The sequence below is a fragment of the Tribolium madens genome, unplaced genomic scaffold, assembly GCF_015345945.1.
Source record: "Tribolium madens isolate multiple individuals breed KSU strain unplaced genomic scaffold, Tmad_KSU_1.1 Scaffold_91;HRSCAF=231;Tcas5.2_LG7, whole genome shotgun sequence".
Taxonomy (NCBI): domain Eukaryota; kingdom Metazoa; phylum Arthropoda; class Insecta; order Coleoptera; family Tenebrionidae; genus Tribolium; species Tribolium madens.
The window spans coordinates 11,432,150-11,455,434 of record NW_025401063.1 but is presented as its reverse complement, the minus strand read 5'-3'; the positions used below and the strand labels follow the sequence as shown (position 1 = coordinate 11,455,434).

The 23,285-nt window shown below is 32.4% G+C and overlaps 1 protein-coding gene across 2 annotated transcripts in view; it reads right to left on the bottom strand.

Annotated features, from left to right (window-relative positions):
• Nucleotides 1-23,285, bottom strand: part of LOC123011523 (nephrin) — a 168,619-nt gene that overhangs the window by 104,847 nt on the left and 40,487 nt on the right. For both annotated transcript variants that reach the window (XM_044408991.1, XM_044408992.1), the window contains exon 2: nt 1,150-1,200. In XM_044408991.1, the coding sequence (XP_044264926.1) occupies nt 1,150-1,200 (51 nt within the window). The remainder of the gene's footprint in view (nt 1-1,149; nt 1,201-23,285) is intronic.

Sequence of the window (23,285 nt, the reverse complement as noted above, 5' to 3'; positions counted from 1 at the left end):
TCATATCTGGCGCTTTTGCAACGTCAGATTTTTATTATACTTGCGATATACTTTCCTCAATCAAGATTTCATTATAGATAGCCGAAATTTTAATATCGGATTCAATTTCGTTTTGACGGTTCGGATTTAAAATGAGACACATAAATTCACAGCGATAATTGCTTCTTTTAGAGGTCACATTCATTCGACTTCCGCAAAAATAATAACGAGTGCTTTTTTCCTTCGGGGCTTCTATTGTTTGGATTGAATCGGTGGCGAATTTGATACAACTTCAAGAAAATACTCTTTGTTCTCACTTGCCAACATAAAGGGTGCTTTCATGCTTTTGCTTCCTGAGATTTTTATTCTTATTCTTTTACACAAATTGCAAAATCCGATACACTTCACAAAATATTACTAAATAGGTTTTCCACAGACCCCCGTTTTATTATTCAAACATAAACAAATAAGACTGGAACAAAAAAAAATTCAAGGTAATGGAGAAATATATCACTACTCCAGCGAAAGGCGATTTCAACTCAATAAATAGAAAAATTATTCACGTACTTACCAATATAAAATTTAAAATATTAAAAAAAATAAATCTTTGAAGTCAAATGTTCTGAAAGATTTTTTTTGTATTTGAGTGTATTAGATTTGGTTTAGTTATGTTTCCCCAATTAAGTTTTCAATTCTTAAAATCTCCGCAGTAAACAAGGGATGAAACAATGTTGACGCTGAATTTTAGACACTAGCTTATGAAAAAAAGTGTTTTTATTGTTCTAAGCAGAAGTTAATGGAAGAAAAACAGTAGCACAAACTTATAACACTTTACGACTTTCTCTCGAGATCGTTTTATAGCACCTTAAAAGATGTTTCGATCAAATGTTTTAACAGAGTTTCATCCATCCGTAAATTTTTAATAAATATTTATTTACGTATCTTAGGAGCAAAGTTGTGTAAGTTTCACTTAAAGCCATAGCTTTCGTTCATAAAAATATCCCCTGTTGCTAAAATAATAAAGTTATCGACAGTTTTGATTTATTAGCTTTAACTAAATCAATATAGTCTATTACATATATCACGGAACATGACCCGAGCCCATTCGGCACTTCGTCAAACTTCTTTTTCGGAACACAATCCTTACACATGCAGACAGGATTTACTTACGGTTCGTCTGGTAATCTCCCACTTGGCCGCCGAAGTGATTGATGAATTTCCCTGAAACAACATTTAAATTTAGTCAAGCTAGGGAAAAAATCACCTGAGTGCAATTACGCGACTTGGAGCGAGCAAATTCCGCTAAAAAAATCACACTGCGGTACTGTTTTTGTGGCTTTTTTACCTGATAATTAATTACAGTCCGGACTAGAATTTTCATAAATTAATTTGACGCTTGTATTTCGAGGGGTCAACGTTTTATTACGCCTTTTGTGCGGTAATCTCGGTCATTTAGTATCGTTGAAAATTCTGTTTTTTTGTCAAAAAATTCCATTATATAAAGCCCGGTAATGAGAAGAACTTTTCATTAGTCTTGCGTGTTGACATTGCGTGAGCTTTTCGAGCTTTCGTAACGCATGCTCGGCATGATTTTTACTCGACGATTCAATAAATAACGCAAACACAAAACATTAATTTATAAAACAAAATGAATTATTTATCACAAGAATTGACGGCACTGTTTTCGAATATTGGGTCCGTTTTTAATCAAAATAGGGAAATCGACCAAATGTAAACAAACTTAATGACCATTTCAATTTAAATAATTTTGTGTATCCACGTATTTGATAATATATTATTTTCCGCTAATAAACTTGAATAATTTTGTTTGTTTCTTACAAAAATATATCTGAAATAATATACCAATTACCAAAGAAAAATATAACGATATTACGTCTAAAATACACGTAATTAATAAGTAAATACGTCTGCTACATGTGTTTGCAAAGTACTGTAGGGATTATACATATAGCCACTAAAATATGTGTTAAACAATTTAGTATCAATATTAGGTTAAATATTATTGACTACTCGTGTACTGAGTATATGTTAAGCACAATCAAAGCAGTTTTAGATAAATCAACCTAATATGAAACAAATTAATACATTCTTCGGCACAAAATCCGATCCATCATTTTTACTTAATTTTGCTTAACTAAATTTTGTTTTAAAAGACAACAATATTTTGGTAACTTTACATCACACAATTTAAAACAATTGCGTATATAAACAAAATGAAGCGTAAATTAAACAACTGTTTCCAATATCAAAAATATTGCAAAATTTTACAAAAGAATTAAATCCTAAGAATTAAGACCTAAACAAAAATTGTGTCGCCTTCTTTTAATAAAATGTCTAATCGCTTTTGGTCAATTTCTTCCCAAATATGGGCTACTGTCACACTTAGCTCTCTCGTACTTATTGGAGCAGGAACTTTGCGTCCAACCTGCCTTCCGACATATCCTAAATATGTTCAATAAGTTTTAAGTCAGATCTTTGCACTGGCCATCTCATACGTTGAATTTCAACCTCATCTACATAGGTACGTGTTCACAACCAGTGTGTTTACCGAACAACCGGTACATCTTATTTCTGTTTGAAAGTTCTCTGACCAAAAAAAAATCGAAAATGTTTTTGAGAAAATAAAGTATGGATCGAATTTTATAGCGGTGAGCGTAATTATTTTCTAATCCAAGCTGTTTAAAAAGCATGTACAACATCAAAAATACAAAAAATGTGTTTAATTTACTCATGTATTAAAGTTTTAAAATTTAGTAAACATATAGAAATATTTCTCTTTGATTTAATTTAATTTTTTGTTAGTTTAATTTTGATTCATTTGTTGGTTAAAGCTTTGACTACGTTTTGCATCTCTGTTTTAACAAAAGCATTTCAACCAGTGCGTAGCGACAGTATCTAGTAAGTTGCTACTTTATCACCAAATTTAAATATTATGCAAACGGTAGAAGCATCAAAGGTGCAGCAGCCATTAATTAAAATAAAGCAGCGAAGTAATTTCAGGAGGTAAAAAGCCCGAATCGCAGCCAAGAATTGGGGTTAATTTAACCTGTATGAATTAGTAGGTGAATCGCAAAGTTTGAAACTTTCGACGCTACATTATGGTCTATCCATTAACAAGTTCAGTGAGTAATATTGATTAATTGATTACGTCTATTCTTGCATAAATCGAAAATAAAGCTGCCACAATAATTTCGGCTGAAAGCCGACGCAGCGTGAAACTGCGTGTGTAAATCCATTCCGTACAAAAGCGCTAAGTATAAAATCGTATTACGCCCTTTTTTGCAATATAAATCGCCTTTTAAATGCCACGTTACCAGCACCATACGCCGCTAAGCTTTCTAACTTTTTGCCCAAGCCCAAGAAGTCATTCATCTTGCCGAGTTTCACGATGCGACAGGAAACATGATATTCAAGATATAGATTACCCAAAGTCGGAAAATTTTCAGCTCAGTTTATGGAAAGAGATTACGTAATGATTGCTTTAATTGTAAACAGTCGCGTGCTATTTCACTTTATTCGCTACTTATTTACATATAAAAGAGGATTAAATTTCGAGGTTATTGGTGGAACAATTTATAAAAAGCAAACGGTGACAATTTGCTAGATGACAATTATTTAATTGACGCCAAACATACCTAGTTAAAGATCACTTTTGACAGTGATGTGAAACCAATTAATTAACGGCAAATAACTGGCTACGCACGATGACAATTATTATTAACCGGCAGGTATTGATTTCCTTAGTTCCATCTCACCGCAGATTTCAAGTCTTAAACATACGATTTGGAATTTAAAAGTGTGATAATTTTTTTTATTTTTAAACTAATCATATTTGCTAGCAGATTTTGCAGACCTATAATAATTTCATTTTTAATTCATTTAAATTTTAAAATAATAGTTTTGAATCAACTCATCAGCAAAACAACCGTTGTTATATTAAATTTGATTTAATCTGACATTGCATTTATACCTATCGAAAACTAGTTTACACAATTTTAGAGCTAAAACACAAATTTATTGAATTAAAAATTTTAGCAGCTAGCATTTGAAAATTTCTATATTTTAAACTTGTAATCACACTTTTTAAATACATAGAATTTTGAATACAAAATAAAAAAATTACAAAATATTTAAAATGGCAACTCCATATTTTAAACTAATACAAACACGTTAACATATGTTATATCCAAAAATAAAAACGTAGTGAGACATAAAATAAATAAATGGGACAAGCTATTCTGAAACTTTATTTTCCTGATGTGAAATATAAATCGCAATCGTGAGTTGGTTGTTTCTATATCGCAAAAATACTACTTTGAAAGTTCTTTAAAACATTCTGGAAAATTAGAAAGTACCTGAAAATATTATGTACAAAATAGAAGCAACAAAATTTTATTCAGAAATGTCTTTACGTCTTTATATCTGCACAACACAAGTTCTACTTTCAGTCGGTTTGTTTTGTTTAATATGGACTCGATTTTGAAAATTCAGTGCTCGCAAAAACCACTTTCTGAAATTAATCGATAACAATGTGCAAACACAAAAACTATGAACATTAATCGAACTCATGAGAATGGCTTAATATTTGATTGAGAATGGATCCATTAATACCACAGCGTAATGTCTCCATCCATCAATTTGTAGACGTGAGCCGGATTTTGTGACAACCTAAGCAAAAAAAAAACAGATTACTTACTGTAGGTATGTCAAAACAGAGATTATCGACGATCAATACTGCTGTTATTTATTTATATAACTGATTTGCGACTCTCGAGCAGCCCATTACTGTGCATCTTCTCTTTATTAGACCTAGCGCTGGAATAGGCAATTCTTTTATTTTATTTAAATAAAAAAAACTTGCCCCAGTGAGAAAGTATTAATTAATTTTAATGTACAAAAAATTTCTCTCAAATTGCATAAGAAATAGAAAGCTCAAGGGATGATTCCGGTTAACTAAATCTAAGACACGAAACCAACACTGTATTTCTATTCGTTTCCAATCTCATCAAATGCCGTTTGCTAACTCGACACGGTCCCAAATCGGACACGTTTGGGCCTTTTTGTAAGAAAGCAAGCTTTAGCTCGACACAAATCATCCAAAAATTTAATTAGATAAAAAAGTGATACAAAATAAAAGGTTGACACAGGCAGCAGTAAAGACTGTTTATTAGTCATAAATCATCCGATTCTGTTTTATTGAAATGCATCGAAAAGATTTTAAAACTTTTGTCATAAAATACGTGCAGCGTAAAAATTTTATTATACCATACCAATTTTACTACATTTCGAATTTACTATTATATTAGTTTTATTAGATTCCCTTACATTATGAAAAAATTAGTCTTCCAGCTAAAATTTCCACATATCCCGTGACATTTTTCAACACAGGTATTAACCCTTTGCCGGTGAAGTTTAGAGAAAGTCCCTCAAGGCCCGATTAAAACCATCGTTTTCACAAGCGCGACACAATCCTGTCTCATAAATTTTAGCAATATAACCCGTTCCGATAAATTCGAAATAATTGCCAAAACCGGTCATTCTTCACGTCATATAAAAGCAGCTGCTTTTCATGCATTGTTCTTAGATACAACACGAACGTTTCCTGCAAAATAGCCTGTGATAAATCTAACCTTTGAATTTATTTACATCCTTCATGCAAATTCTACGTAAACTTTTGCATAGGTTACATAAACTCTATAGTTTTTAGTGGGCTTTAATAAGTTAAGAAGCTCCAAGTGTTGGTAACTAAATTTAGGAACTGGCCGCGGAAGTCGATGCGAAGCAGAGGAGGTGTGCGGAAATTACATAAGATGAGAATTTAGGACCGTTGTTTATTTAGTCCTTGCTTAACGTCTAACGCAAGTTAGAGTCGTAGAACTAGGCCAAAATCTTGTAAATTGAAAGAAAAACACATTTCTCCTGATCTGATTAAAAATGAGAAAAGTTCAGTTTTCACTCGTCAAAACAACAAATAACAACAAACAAACAATTTGCTCAGTAAAATTTCAAAATGTGATATAATTAAATTTTTAAGCTTGCATTGATGTAGCAGCAAATTTGTAATTACAAGTTTATACTGAGAGCAAGAGTTTATTACAGAAACTTTTTTTTAAAGCGGTAGATACACCGATCTTTAATAGAACTGATTTACATTTAACTGACATTTTGTTTTATGTAATTTTCAACACTGGGGGTAAAAATAAAGAGCCAACTAAAACCAAATTACTTTCCGATTTATCCGAAAACCCTTCATCTTAAAATCAGATATCTCGTTAGGAACGCAACTAGGTATAAATGAAGCAATAGAAGACAAATATAAAAAGTATTTAATTTTACAAAAAAATTGTTCTTTCTTATAGGTGTATACAGAGTGACTTAAAAGCTGTGCAGAAATTCTGAGAGGTGATCGTAGTGAACAAAATATGCGACAATAACTCATTTTGCCTCATACGAATGTTTATCGTTTTTGAGATATAAAGGACTTTGCAACTCTTCTTCGGGAACTTCTTCTGGAAGATTTGAGTGTTTACAAACGTTTCTACATAATATTTTTATAACATTAGGTCCCTTTTTAATTTTGTTTCCATGAAACTTTCTAAATATTGTATCACATTCTTGTGAAATCAGTTCACTAGTTGGCTCTGTAAGACTTCCATATACCAGATGCTGAATTCAATGACAACTTGAAAAGTCTACAAAATGCTTCTCTTTAGTGTAATTTCTCATGTCTGGATATTTGTCTTTAAATTTTTGTCTCAACCATGCTTTTTTCCAAAACTAGTACTACTTTCAGAACTTATCGAGTCAGTTTCTGTTTCTTCTGGAAGAGAAACTTTCACACAAGCAGTTTCAATTACTTTAGCAACTAAGCGTTTTTTTGTGCTTTTTTCTCTCTATCTCCTATATTATGCTTTTGATGTAAAAATCCAGGTTTTTTTTCCATTTTTGCAATGTTGAAATATGTGGCAGTGAATATTTTAACGTATTTCATAAATACAAATAAGAACGTTTGCTAAGATACCTCAACGTAAAAGCATAAGAAATATAAGCTGCCATATTACCTTTTTTCCTTTCTACATCAAAATGTTTTTTGGGCCGTAGTAAAAATTTTGTTTAGAGTTTAATACACAATTTTCGCGTCATTACATTTTTTTTCATCTGTTTTCCTTATAATTATTATGTCCTTTTCAAGTTTTTGTGTCTTAATACGCTGCTCATTAGAAAACAAATTCCAAATCTTCAAATTTTTTATCTAAATGTGTGTAAGGATTATCTAATAACTTTTTATATTTTGTCTTCTATTGCTTCATCTAGTTGCGTTCCTAACCAAATATCTGATTTTAAAATGAAACATTTTCGGATAAATCGGAAAGTAGCCTCTGGTGTCCTTTTTCCTTTGATGCCTTCAGTGCGTCAAAAGCGAATATTGTCGTCACGTAGGTCATTTGCAATTTCATTTTTAAAATGAAAAACTGTTTTGAGGCTGATATTTATACCCTCTATATCATCTTAACAATCGTAATTCAAGCTCTATAAAAACCTAATGTCAGGAAGAAGCTGTCAAATGTCAAAAACAGATAGGAGGTTATGTCGTGTTCTTGATTTACACTTTCTCCACCAGCAAATAAAAAAATGGACTTTAGACAGAATACAAAATTAAACTGCATAAAGTTAGTCTTTGCGTTAATAATAAAACCCGTTATATAGATTTTTGGACAAGCAAGTTAATACTGTAAAAGGTCAGAGTTGGTATATCAAAGAGAAAACATTATGACCAGCTGCAGTATAAATATTTACTTATGTGTAACCAGCTGAAATCAGCTTTGCTACTTAACAAATGTAATTAACGTTTCGTAGTTTTTTTATAAATAAATATGTCAGATGGAATTGGGTCGTGATTGTTTTTTAGGAGTGTGTCTCTCGATTTGCAGAATTCTTTTATTTTCGCGGTAGTAAATCTGTCTGGGTAAGAGTGGGATTGTATTGAAATTGTGAATTTATCATGAAGGATTCGGTATCATTTGTGTGTTTAAATCGCGGATTTATGCGGCGCGTGAAAGGAATAAGTACGATAAAAATTCGGAATAATTTCATTTCGTTCGGTAATAAATTGAAAGACTGTAAATTGAAAAGTTAAGTAGGGCTTTTTATATGAAATACGTGACCACAATCATTGAATGTAAAAAAATTTAAGCCGTTTCCTGACCGGTGCCGGACTTTCTATATCGAAAGTCCGGCCTCAGAAATGACTAAAACATAAATCATGGCCCGGATTCGTGTGGATAATCGACAGTCGTATGTGACAGCTGAACATAATTCCGCAGAAGGACCGAGTCTCGAAATCCCTGGAGAAAAAGCTCAAAACCAAATGCAAAAGCGTAGTACGAGATATGTATAAAACTTGTTTGCGACGACTCGAGATTTATTTTACAACTTTTGCCTCGATCATGACAAAACAAAGAAAAATGCCGGCCGTTACGCTGCAACTACATTGTCTTCCGGCAGCCATTTTTATTAATAACACACGCCGACATAAAGAATTTGGACGTTTGAATAACAATAAATTATTTACGAAACGAACGCCCGCCGAGCTTTTGTGACAGCTTTTGATGTCTTAATTACATTACGGCGATGTGACGACCCTCCTGCTGTATACGCAAATGGACAACATTCAAAATTGCACCTTTGGGGACGCTGCACCCGACACCTGCCGGGGTTCCAACAACGACAGGGTGCCGCATTTATTAATGCTGCCATGTTTTGAATATTTTAATATTAAGGGCTATTTAATAATACTACCACACATATACACACACACTAACATGCCTCTTCAAATATGATCGAGGCTTTAAAAAGCCAACAAGCTGATGCCGCATTTTTCACTAAATCAGCAAATCCCACACTAAAAGGTGACCAACATCTATGCAAAAATTCATCACAAAAAAGCTTAATCAAATGATTCAATTGGATTCATGAATTATTTTCTTAGATTTATGGTTATTTTAAACATTAATATAAATATCTCTTTTACATGTAATGTTGACAATTATATACGATAAGAAACGGACTAAATCTGAAAATTAATCAGAAAACTGTTTTACCTGGTGTAAATATAAAAAAACGTAGAAATTCTACACGCTACCGACTTTATACGTAGTTTGTTCTATCTGTTTTTTGTGCAAGAGTTTTCTGTTCAACAGTCTTCAACTGTTTTTACTGTTTATAATAAGTTGATTGGTTTTAGTGGATTTTTAGCTAAGATAACCTCAAAATTATGTTAAAGCCCGACAGAAACGTATAATTCAAGTTCTCATTATTCCGTTTGAGATCTGAGTATTCTGAGTGGAAGGAACTACTTTGCAAAGTTGGCAAAAAATCTATTAAAGCAAGTCATAAATTTAATATAAGAAATTCTCGAGCTTTTCGTCAAGATTAAGAGTCCCGATGTAAAAATTCCCACTTTGTAAAAAGGTATTATGAAAACCGCTGCAACATTGCAATTTCACCAAAACAACTAATTTTCGAGTTTACGGTTCTTTTTACGTTTTCCACGAAATTTTCAAGTCCGCACCATGAATACTATTTCCAAGGCATTGTCGTAAACAATTCTGACTCATTCCCCAAGAATAATGGACCTCCGCTAAAACACATATTGACACAACGTCGATGGCTGCTTTTGTCGATAAAACATTTCGGTAAATTAACCACAACATAAAGGAGCAGTTTATGTTAACTAACGTCTTTTGTACTTGATGTTTTTCTTCTAAGGAAATAAGGAGCAAATTAGAAAATTGAGTGTTTTACTTTGCTATTTATAAAATAAAAGTGCTTTTGTGGAGAGTAGATTTTGCTGCAGCAGAGGTACCTGGCTGATGGTCTCTGAAATGCGACTATTGTGAGGTGCAAATTGAGGGAACCTAGCAATGCACTCAACACATTCCAATGCCTTTATTCTCCGAAAGTTAAAGCAAATCTAATCCACATGCAAATTCAGTTGGCACAGACTTTATCTTGATCCAACCTACCTCTCAGTAATTAATTATTTGCCTAAAGTTTTCGAACAAGATAAATAAGCAAAGATAAATACCAAACTTGATAAATAAAGAGAAAAAGAAAACAGAAAGCAACCCTGACTACTGATCTTTTAATTAGTTTGCCGATGTGCAATTGATTTTTTGCACTTTTAATAAATTATTTTGAAATGAACGGACCTTGGATGTCGATCAACACCGAAATCCACATATATTTTGAATAATATATACAAATCAGACTGAATAACTGAGAGACCTCACAAAAACTGTCAATTTACTCGATCTTAAAAAATTTACAATTCTCTATTAATTTGCAAATGTGTCTCAAAGTTAAGAGAAAATCGAAAGGAAAATTCACACTCGAGGGAGAACATCAAAAATTAAGGATTTTCGTTGAAATTTTGTGCATTAGCGGTTGCTAAAACAAATAAAAAAAATATTAACCCTTAGTTAAAACCTGTTTCTACTTCTTCTCTCTTCGTTTTATTTTAATGAGGTGCTTTTTATTTTACAGAAAAAAAAATGTGTTTAGCAATTAAATTCCTCACTTTTAACCATGATTATAATTGTTATAACGCGTTATTTAAAAAAATGGAAAAGTGGGAAGTATATTAGTCCTTTATCTAGCAATATATCAAATTTCAAAATTGCAAAACAATTACTGTAATTGCTGTATTTTTTCAACAAATGTACGGGCAAAAACACAAAGTTGGCAGTTGGCGGGTAGGGAAAGACCAGTGTTTCTAAAACAAATGACAATTGACTTGTTTGCATTGTGCACACAATTCATAATATTTTTCGATGACTGCTAATAGAATGAGTTTTAAACCAAGTGAACTAGAGAATAGAATAGTTAGACAACCAAATACTTAAGATGCCCTCGCGACACCTCTAAATACCTCTTGATTGGGATATTACAAAACAATAACAACGTTCTTATTTTATGCGAGTTGAACAAAGAAAGCAAATACCGACGCTTAGGCTAATATCTAGTCGATTTTTATCATGCGTCTTATTAGACACTTGAAATTAAGCAGCTAAACCAAAAATTTTGCACATTCCTCCTTAAGAACCCATTCTAGTAAAAACGGTTGTAGTTACGCTAAATTTTTAGCATTTGAAAAATATGTAGAATAGAATGAAATTAACTTTTCATTAAGTTCAGTTCAGGGTGATATGTTCGCATCAGCAAAACTTCCCTTTATCCGTTACTACTACAAGCCCGTTAAAAATCGCTTCTCCTCTCATTAGCACGATTCATTTCTGCTAATGTACCCGTAACATAATTATTGATAAATTTTTATCTGGTAGGTACCTATTTTGTCTTGAAGAATACCAAAATAATTAATCGCACTTTTGTTGCTTGCCTATTATTTTTATTTTAAGAACGTCTGAATGTCAAGTGTGAGAGTAACAAAGACCGTTCCATAGTGGCGGCCACAATGCACCCAGAGTCATCGTGACCACACGGGGGTCCCGGCTCCTGGCATAAACGACTGTATTGTCGCGCGAATGGGAGGCGTCACAGATGGGGTAACGTGAATAACGGACTGAACTCATGCGGAAGATGAAACATAAAGTATAATTGAAATGCGAGGAGGCAACACATTGTCGGAGGCAACACACGGGTGCGGTGCTTCGACAATTGTTGCCGCTACACGGTGTGTGTCAGTTAACACAAATCTCCTGCTACCTTCTACATTTACATATTTCGGAGAAAAAGCCACTTGCACTTTACGCCAAAACATGGGTGGCCACCATTCTCACTAAGCACTTGCAAAATGAGTCATTGGACTAGAAAAAGACTGATTAATGTTTGCAGGGTCATAATTGAAGGTTCAGATTAAATTAACTAAAAGTTATATTATAAAAAGCTAAAGGTCGGCTTATAGAAGGCAAATTAAAAATTAATTCGTTCTTAATAGTTAATACGCCATTAGCCCGTGAATCTGAGCATCTGGCTGGTTCAATTTGACCACGTGATCAGCTAAATCTGACATTTGATTGCAGTTATATAAACTATAAACTGACCCTAAATGTAAGAAATGCTAAATATGTAATATGTACAGAAGCTATGAAGTTAAAAATCATATCTGCGTAACAATTGTCAGGTGTGGAAAGCTTCAAGCGCACCCGTTTGTATCTTCGTCTATATTAAATTTATTTCGTAGATCAAGCCACTTGCAATGTCACTCTTCCGCCTCGATACATGAAAGTTAAATACGCCCACGATACACTTGATATTCGCTTTGTTTCGATATGGATTTTCATTCCTGAAGCTGACACTAGCACAATTAATTCCGACACTCGTCCACTGAAAATTTCAACAGAGGAGTGTTTCACTTCATCCGTATTTCTCCGGCGGTGTTTTTTTCTTTAACAGATTTTTAGTGCGGCACAATGAATGGAGCTGTAGAGCAAAAACGCCCTATATATCATGATCCGGGGCATTATAAATAGCTTAAAATTCACTCGAGGCAAGGACGCCGCGCCGTTCGAACTCTTCATTATCCATCATGAAAAACGACAACTTTCGAGGTTTCGGAAAGTGTATGAAGTTTGGATCGTATCCGTACAAATTGGTGTCAAATTTACGTCAATCACGAGATTGTGTTTCGATCTAACTTATTTATCGGAGAAACTTTTAATACAATTGAGGGAGCATTTACCTAATGGACAACGATGAAAGAAAATCCCTCGACAGTTTGAAAAGGAATTGATCTTAAAATTTCAGATGGAAAATAAGTGGGATTATTTTAGGGTGCTGGTCATTATTCGGCTTTAATAATATGACAAAGGGTGTTTACCCTCTGATGGTACCATATGTGTGTTATAGTAGTTAGGTCTTTTGACTTTTGATTTATGCCATGGTGAGGGCCTCAATATCCGTGTCATAAACAGAAATATGTCGTATATAAACTAGAAAATCCCAAAGGAGTATCACATCTGTTTACTAGTGCAGAAAAATATTCGTTTCAAATAATTCTAGCTCGGAGTTTGAAACTAATCGACCTCAAGGGCCGGGTTTTAATCACAACTCCGTCGTCTTGTGAAATATTTGTGCTGTTATTTCGAAGATTAATTTCATCATGTTGACAGTCGTCGCCAAATTGAGCAGATTTCAGCCGTTTATTTATTTGACAATTTATAAGATAAAAGTGCGGTCTTTAAAACGTCGCAGGATATCATTTCTGCTGTTGTAATGAATTTCAAAGCATTGTTTTCGTGTTATACGAAGGTTGGGCGTATTGTTTCAGCCTGAATGGAACGTCCTAAAAATATACCAACTGTTAACTTTTATTTATTTGCTGTCAAAAACAACAACGTAAAACTACGCAGAAATTCAGATTTTTCAAAAGCCCACGGTTTAATTTATCAAAAATGTATGAGTTACAGTAGCGGCTTTCTTTACTTAAGAATAAAGAACGCGTTCTTCAAATCACTCAAATTTCCATATAAATCAATCACTGCTGAATACAACAGACGTTTCCTATGCGAACGGGCATATACATGGCGCGATTTATCTTCAATGTATTTAAATAAAGCAAGTCGTCCGTGAGATTCCATCAAGTTCCAGGATGCTCGCTAGCTACCCGAGCGCGAAAATTACTCCAGTATCTGCAAGGATAAGGCGAACTCAATAGACTCGTTCTACCTTCGACTTCCCTATTGGTACTCTCAGTTCGATTCATATTCAAAACATCGTTTTAAACAGTTTTGGGTCGGTGTGCTAATTGGAAACTCCTGTTAGACCGGTACGAACTTGTTTTAAGGAAAGTTAAATGAAATACCAACAAGTGGTCCATCTGACGTTTACTTAAATTTAAACACTATAAAACTAAAAACAACCCAATCCAAGCCATACCTAGTAACAAAATATTTTTGCGCATGAACGCATTATTTGAGACACGAGCGGCGAAGGAGTGAGTGCTTCATTTGCCCGACTGCGTCGAATACGTTTTCTCGCACCGAAGTTTATACATAATTTTTTTAAACAAACATTAACATTTCTTTGTTATTAATAAAATTTATTGTTATTCATTAATTTGCGCCATAATAGATAGCATCTGCTTATACGCTTGCGCTTGCCAAAGTGTGAATGGCATTAATAAGAATTTAATATTTACTTTCTCGAAATTTTCCACATACCTACAAATTAGAGAAATGGCATTTTGTAAACCAGATTTTATTATGATTTTGTTTTTATTATTATTACTTAAGTCAAATTACACTAGTTTACAAATAATAACTTGTTTAATATCCTTTAATCAAATTATTATTTTTATGTTTATTTACCTTTAATTAAACCAAAATTATAGTTAAATGTTTTTTATCACGTCACAGTTTTTTGTAACGAATGAAAATCTTCCTGCTTTCTGCAGAAATGCCTCCGATTTAAAATTCAGTTAAAATTCAAATTGTTGCTGAATTATTGCAAATTCATCACCAGATTTTCTAAATGGGTGTTAAGATACATTTCACTGACTCGTATTGGGACTTTTCTAAAAACTTAGGCAGCATGAGTGACGAACAGGGGAAGAGTTTTCAATTTTCATCAAGATCTGAAGGGTTTTCAAAGATAGGTACAAAGGTTTTTGGGATGAAAATATGTTAGGAGGTTACTGTTGAACTGTTATAAGGAAAATTCGTTGTTTGGTGGTTTTTGTATTTTTGTTAATTACATATTTCTTAAACGTGACGTGGTGAACTTTTTTGTATATTTTTTCTGCACTCAGTCAAAATTTTTAATAAATTATAACTTTCAGCTAAAGAATAAAAATCGGGTAAACTAGTGTTATTTTTAGAATGCTCAAAAAGGCCAGTGTTTTGTGGATGATTTCATGCACTAATGCACGATGTCGCAATAAATTTATACAGTGAGGGGCAAAATTATGGAATATGCAATCTTATTGATTAAAATTGAAAATATTTTGTTTTGTTTCTCAAACAGGTCAATTTTCTTTTTAAAAAATACAAAATTCTCATCTTGATTTGGAATTGTATGTCTGTTTTTCGTTGATATTGTTTTACTTTTTTAGTAATTTTTTTCGAAAACTTTATGTACTTAATGTTTAATTTTGGTGTTGTTATTTCGGCAATTAATCGAATTGTCTAAAAAAATATCGATGACAGCATTATTCAAAAACTAAAAAGTATAGAATTTTAAATCAAGTTAAAAATTGTGTATTTTTGAAAAAAAATTACCTGTTCAAGTATTTTTCCAAAACAAAATATTTTTAGTTTTAATAAAATTATTCCATAATTTTGCCGCTCACTCTATACAAGGTGATAGACCGAGAAAATTTTATGTCACTTACGCCGTTTATGAATTGTTGCAATGATCAAGTAGGTACATTTTCATCAAATTAATACCATGGTTTCCACTACCAATCTACGGACACACCAATAGCGTACGCTTTACCTCGAGCATAACTTTAATAAATTTTGTTTCGAAAACTGTTAAACAAAGAATTTTTTACTATTTTTTTCCAACATGTAGTCATTTGATACTACCACGGCAAAATTTTTAATAATTAATAATTAAACTGATGATCTCGCGCTTATTTGATTGAGTTTGAGTCCTAATTTACAACTTTTTAAAAAAAGTTTAGTCAGTTTGGTGTTTTAATGAAATGGGATAAACAGTAGGAGCAAGTTACATAGAAGCAAATATTTTTAATTTCAATCCATGTAGGTATCATGTAAACCTTTTCATCTTTCATCTCAACCGACTCTAGCGAACTGAAGCGTAGACTGGTTTTTTGAAAAGGAAGCAATACTATTTCTCGCCTGCATAGATTTGAAGAGAAGAGAGCGAACTGCACGTCAAAGTAATATTTATGACGACGTGGAATCGCAGACCGGTAGCAGGCGCTGCCTGTGGCTGCTTTCAGAATTATATTTATGTCATACATCATTCTAGGCACCTTATCCCATGCAGAAACGGTGAAAAGCGTCTAGCGTCAACCCAATTTCGGTCATCAGCAAAACAAGATCGGACTAATTAATGGCCGCAACGTTAGTAAATAATAAAATTTCATTTTCGTATTGAAATGTAGCCCCAATTCCACGCTCGATTTTCAGCAAAAACGGTAATTCCAATTATACGTATGTGCCTAAATCGAAAACGCCGTTAGCTGAATATTAAACAGCCTGTATAATATTTTGGAGCTTGACTAAATTAACAACATTGTCGGTGTGGCGACCTAGTAGAAGAATAAAACCTTAACAAACAATGGCTTTAAAATTTATAAGTAACAACAATTTTATATTGGAGTGATTTATACAGTAAAATGGTTGACAATGTAAATGTTTAAAAGTTGCGTTTTTATCCATTGTTGGCTTTTTTTAATTCACAATTCAAACTTGATGACGAACAAATCAAATAGATGTTCGTTTTGTTAACAGTTAAAAAAATAATTCGCTGTAGGTAATATGGGGGTGGGCCAAACGCGTGTAGTTATTGTGCGATTTGTTTGTTTTATTGGATTTTGTACATGCTTTTTGTCATTTCGGTGGTGATCTGCATGAATTCTAAATTGGCTGATTCGTGATTTATTTACACGACTCGATCTTTTCAATCGATACAAAGCGCAAAACACATGTAACATAACAAAGTTTTATTTCTAAAATTTCTATTTTTCAAAATTCCCGTTTTTGTAAGTGTAGATTTCATTATACCATCTGTCTCTGAAAGTGTAATAATAATAAAACAAAAAAATTGTTATGTACCTACTATTTTTTTATCAATAATTATTTTGAAGCATATTCTCATTGTAAAATAACAAGCCGTTCAGTTCACCTAAAATCATTGTCCGGAATTTATTTGGGAGTTTTTTATGGAGTGTTTTTAAAGAGTTTTGATTACGGTCGAGAAATAAGCGCGTTCTTAGAATTACCGAATTTTGTGATAAATTTCGGGACATTACGTGGACATTGTGGTAAAAATAGCGTTCGGAAACTATTCCAAATGTGTATTTTAGAAGTATTGTTGATAAGTGATTAAGTATTTGGTGAGTTATTGACAATTTACAGTACACAAATTAAAGTGTTTCTTATTACTTTTTTATGTTGCATGAAGTGTGCAAGTCAAGCAGTAATCTTGGAACAATAAATAACTAGTATTTGTGTGATTTTGTTAATATAATTTTTCCAGCATTCATCTATTATTGCACATAAACTTCCAGTAGTATCGTTATAACATTTGATCTGTCCCACCAACATAAAATGACCAATCATAGTTAAAATCACTGTCATCATTACTTTTCTTCAAATTTATAATTCAATTTTCCAAAACATTTTCCGAAAGTCCATTTTTACAACTGTTAAAATGTAAAAATCAAATATTTATAAAAAATTTCAGTTTAAATCTGACCACCTTGGAAACACATTTCATTGGTTGGTAAGAAAACCGAATGCGCGGCTCCAGTATAATTATAAACTTAGTATTATTGTTAAAATAATAATTTTTAATTTTTAATGAGCTTGGAGCTTGGAGTTTAAAGTTGGCCTGATCGCGCTCGCGTCGATGCAAGGGTATCTTTAGGGAAGTAAGATATCGATTTAAAATGGTTTTAACGATATTCCTGATTTTCAATATTAAGAGGGGCCTGGTCAAATTTGTGATCAATTTTACAATGATATTTTATACTTGTTTCAACGAAATAATAAATCATTTTTATTTTTCATGTGTTTTTGTTTAGTGGTTTAATCGACTACCCACCATAGGCGGGTACGAGAAAAACGATTTATAATTTTAGCTTAATAACTATTGTGTTTAAAAAAAATGGTGACTACATAAAAAAATACTTGCATTCGACGAGTTCTACAAGTGGTTATAATTATTACACTTATTTCACACACACGGTGTGTATTTTCTAACGTGTTGAAACCTAGGATTGAAATAAGCACACATTTCGTGGGCGTATTTTTATTGAAAATAACTAAAACAACCCAAATTTTACAAGTCTACAGTCTGTGCAATATGAGAGATTATCCTTCGGCAATCCGTTATGTAAACAGTTTGCTGGCACGCCATGCGTTTATTACAACACGACACAAGAAACTTTAAGTGACGATGCTTGAAAGAAAAAGAATTATATTATTAAACGCTTTTTTAATGCATATTACAGCCATTAAACTTTTCTCATTATCGGAAAAGTTTCTTCATTTTTGGCACCTGATGTTTAGGGTAGATAAGAAAAGAAATTTACTGACGAATAAATTAATGGCTAGTCATAAAATTTTATTTTTGCAGATTTGCACGACTAACTCATCATTTATCACGGTTCAGTTCTTGACAAACAGAATGCAACAAAAATGTGACCACAAATAAGTTGTTTTATTAAATATGCTATATGAAACAAGGAGGGTTTTTCGTTATGGCATATATGCACGCACTTGAAATTTTTTCATAATCCGCATAATAATAAAAAACGGTAATAAATGTAACTTGAGCGTTAAGCGGCTGGCGTGCCTACTTCAGAAATAATTTAAGCTCCGTCTTGTAAAAAGCGGAAGCGGACATAAATGATGCGTATATTTTTATTATAGGAAAAATGAGTCGAGTAGAGTAATTTATTTGATAATTTCGAATTTAATGAGACAATTTTGTTTCTTTGTATTCGAACATTTCCGGCACAATTTCTCTAATATTTATCGAGTTCATTAAAAGGATTCAGCATCCGAAAGCGCAAGAAATTTATCCGGCGATATTTACATCATTACTGCAATTTATTTAAAGCCGCAAAAGAAATTTCAGCGAGAAGATGATGAGATGAAAAAATTGACGACATAACCATATGTAATCATAGTGGTGAAGAATATTGCCAAGCACTAAATCCAGAATGGAAATCGAAGGGAAATAGACAGATGAGGCAAGCGTCGAAATTTATTACAAGATAAGAAAAATACGTGTTCCTCTTCAAAGTTCAGAATCTCGAGGCTATCACAAAGGAAAATAATATTAAATTATTGATTTACATTTTTCACTCGCGCTCACTTCGGTTAAATAGTTTGCAGAACTTCATCGAGAGCTTTTCGCGTGGAAACCCACAACTGACTAATTTACATTCGAGTTTACGCAGTTTAAAATGCAGGGAGCGCTAACTTTCCAAAATTGCAAATTGCATTCATGCTCATAAAAAAAAAACAAATTTTATTACAGGATTCCTTTGTGCCATCATTTCATCTGAGGGTCAAGAATTCATCAAAATAGGATCAACAGTTTTTGTCGTATCGTTAGTTTTTTGTCACATTTATTTAATGAACGAGAAAAAGAGATTAAGTGAAAAATGTATTGGGTGCCCCATGAATTTAAAATCGTATTGATGTGCTAATTCCAGAATAATGGAATAAATAGAGATTGCTGATACGAGAGAATTTATTTTTTTATTTTATTATTGCTAATATAATCACTCTAATCCTATCGCTATTTGTTCCACAAAATGTTTTAAGCTGATATAAATAATATTTTGACTATTTTACTACATTTCTACGTATATTTTTTATAAAAATTGAGTTTCAACATGACAATGTAAATTATTAAGATTCGTTTAAAGTGCTTAAAGTGATTACTTAAAACACTTCTCAATGACAAAATTGAATAAAGACTTAACAAGTAAGTTATTAACCTTTAATGAAAAATTAATAAAACTGGTTGACTTAACAATCAGATTTAACAAATGATGTCATAAAAAGCGCATCTGCACTCGGAATTGGAACAAATCTCTCATTTTATTATAGCAATACAAAAGGACTCAATCTTCCAAGAACAAGATAAAAAATTATTACATGATTATATAGACAAAAGTGCAGTAAAGAAAGGACAAAGATGGGAGGGTTCGTGTATTAGCTAAGCCTTCTAGATATTTATGGCAGCTATTTGCGAGATGTGAAGCGGCCAGTGTGCAAGCTCTATTTACTATTTATCTGTCCCGGTTGTACCATTTGACTTTATCAAGATGGCGGATCTCAATATCATACATGCTTGTACAGGATGATTCCAACAAGCTTTAGGTCTTATAAACTTATATGTCATCTTGATTGGCACATTCAAAGAATAAACTAGTTTTTCCCCGTCACTTTCATTAAATTTATCACCTAGAAAGTCATTCTGCTTAATTAAACTTGCTAAGATTTTTGAAATGAAGATATTTGAATCAAACACTAATTGTCGCTGCTGTCTCTTGAAATGAATCAAATCACCGTTCGCAAACATGAAACAAAACAAATTCCAATGATATTTTGACACAAATGCACTGTGGTATTCCTGACATTTACTAAATAAAAGATTTCTTTTTGAGAAGTTAACAGCAACGTTGTTTACGTAGTATTCATTTACGTTTTTCAGTATTCTCTGTATTATGTCAATGTCCAACAGATGTTTCTCTTAAAACAAAGTGAATATTTAAAAACGGAGTTTGACGACTAAAAGCTTCTCCAAATATAAAAATAAATACACATTGAAATTAGCAACATTCGAACGCTGAAAAAATGTTCTGTCGTAGAATTATTCCACCTGATATTTTTTTCTCGCTGTAAACAAAAGTATCATTCATTACTGAAGTACTGGAAACAATGCGGATTCATTTTTCATATCGGAATTTTCTCTTTGATTCATTATTCTTTGCAATGATCTTATGTTAAAGGCGCCATCACGCAGATTGAATCAAGGAAAAATTCTATTTTTCCTGTGCGTCTTTTTGCATTTCTATTTCTTATATGAAAGCTATCATCGGTGTGGCGAAATTGCTGGTGAAGGAACTCGTTTTCTTAAAATATAAAGCGATAGGTGTATACTGAATATATCGACCTGTTAGAAAATTGACAAAAAAATCGTACGCGTAAATTTAGTTTACATAATAAGACCACCAATTCATATAGAAGAAAAATATTTGTCAAAAAATTTTATTTTTGCAAGTTAATTGCAATTGAGTTTTAGTTTACCATAAATTTGAGATTGAAACAAACATGTACGAAGAGTTGAATTTTTATTCAGAGCGCATAGGACATATCTATAAATGCAAATTGTAATAAAGAAATAAAAACGCGACATCGTTTGCTACATTACATACGAGAAAATATATGCATCTGGAAGATCCTTTATTGTCTTTTTATGTCCATAATAGCAGGATTCATAAAACGGCGTAGTAATAATTTTTATATCTCATAAAAAATGTCTCTTTGTTTCATACAGTGAAGCAAAATACCCACTATCGAGTAGGTCATGATAAATCTAGACGTATATATTTGATAGGAGCTCCATTTGAAGGGACGTGTTGTAAATTCCATAAGGATTAAATATAGTATACAATCCGTTTATTATGTTGCTTAAATATTGAGTTAATAATAACACAAAGACCCGGATGACGTCAAGATAATTCTGCATTTCCTGGCAGCTACATCTAGATGTAAATAAATTTTTTGGTCCGAATTCTGGATGGAAGAACGAGTAGGTATCTCAAGGGTCGCTGCTTCATTAGTATATAATTTATTTAATTGGGCCGGGTGTAAATTATGATAACGTGAATAATGGAAATGATTTAATGGACCGTCGCGTAAGCGGTGGTGTATCTGTTAGGTCAAAGGATAGATGCAAACAAAAGCATTTTACCAGAATTAATGATCCCCTTTTTCGGTGCTTATGACTATGACAATTCAATAGTCAGGCACACAAAACATAGAGTAAAATCAGTGCCAGCCTTTTAACAAAACGACTTGACATTTACATCTTTTTCGAGGTAGGGCGACTGGTGGCGACCTGTCGCAACAAAGGCCCAGATAGAATTGAGAAGAGGGTAAACACAGGTCGAGAGAGCGGAAACAACCATTTGTCTCAAGGTTACTATTTTGTGGTCTTCATAAGTAATTTCGAATTTTACGGCACCCCAAGGTAAAAAGAGAAAAAATAAACTCCCTCCGACATATATCAATGGGTTATAATCATATTTTATACATCCATTGTGTGCCACGAACAGGGGTGAATATATAAATTATATATTTGTGAGTTTTTCAAAACATTCGCGTCATTTTGAATTCGCATAGAACCGAATAAAATCCAATATTTATGCCGGTTTTTATGAAAAATCCCATTCGGCGGATGCTATTTTTTATTTATTATTGGATACCTGCTTCATGCTTTAACCGCAGCTTATTCAATACTTTCCTATAAATAAATCGACTCAACACCCTACAACGTTTTATAAACAGATATTCTCAATGCCAGATGGAAAACTCATAGAAATAAAAACCAATGTTAATACAACAAAAAAACAAACACCTTTATATCTAAGCTGTTTATGTTTTAAAAAACAGCTCTCAAGATCCAAATTATTATATATTTTGTACCGTTAAAAAAGCTTAAAATACAAAAACTGATATAAAATTTTAAAATTTTTATATTTTATGTTTATATCAAGATTTGTATTCTTTACAAGGGAAGATATTTCATTGCAAGTCTTTGTAAGAATAACAAAAAAAAACACAAATCTTCTATAATTATGTAATATTTTTTTGAAACATGTAAGAAAAATAAAATATTAGTAACACCGAATTTTATACAACTTTTGTTTTCAGAAACAAACTTAAGATCAACAAGAATGAAACCTAATTTTCATAAAACAATAAGCAAACACAGGTCAAGTTTATATTTTGTTTTGTAAATTTCAATAAAGAATTCAGTCAACTCGAAGCCCTTCCTTCCTTCCATTCTCCTAGTTAAGAGTAAATACTCTCGTCGTTCTTGATGCATTAAAGTGCGATATTTTAATTCTAAACTTTGCGAAATACTAATTAAAATACGAATAGCTAAGCAGCCTGCACTTAATGAGCTTTTTATATATTTATAGACAAAGCACCGCATTATTTACTGGGCAGGAAGCACCGCTTTAAACGGCAAAACATAAATTTTAAGACAAAAATATATTTATTACTATGTTTAAATAAATCACAAATAAAGCCTTGAGCGTGTTTTGTTAATGATTTTCTATAAACAAGTTGATAAATATTTACTAGGAGCAACATAATAAGAAAGAAACAGCCCCTATCGGTCATAATTGAACAATTACCCACAAATTTATTAACGCTGAACGCTTCTATCCTGAGTATTGTTACATAAATAGCAAAGTGTTTGAGAACAATGCTATTCATGGTGTCTGTTGTATTATTGTTTGCCATTCGCTAACGCTCCCTCTTGAATAGACCGAATTCAAATCCAATCGATAAAATTACTTTTTTATAAACGCCTAAGCCTGA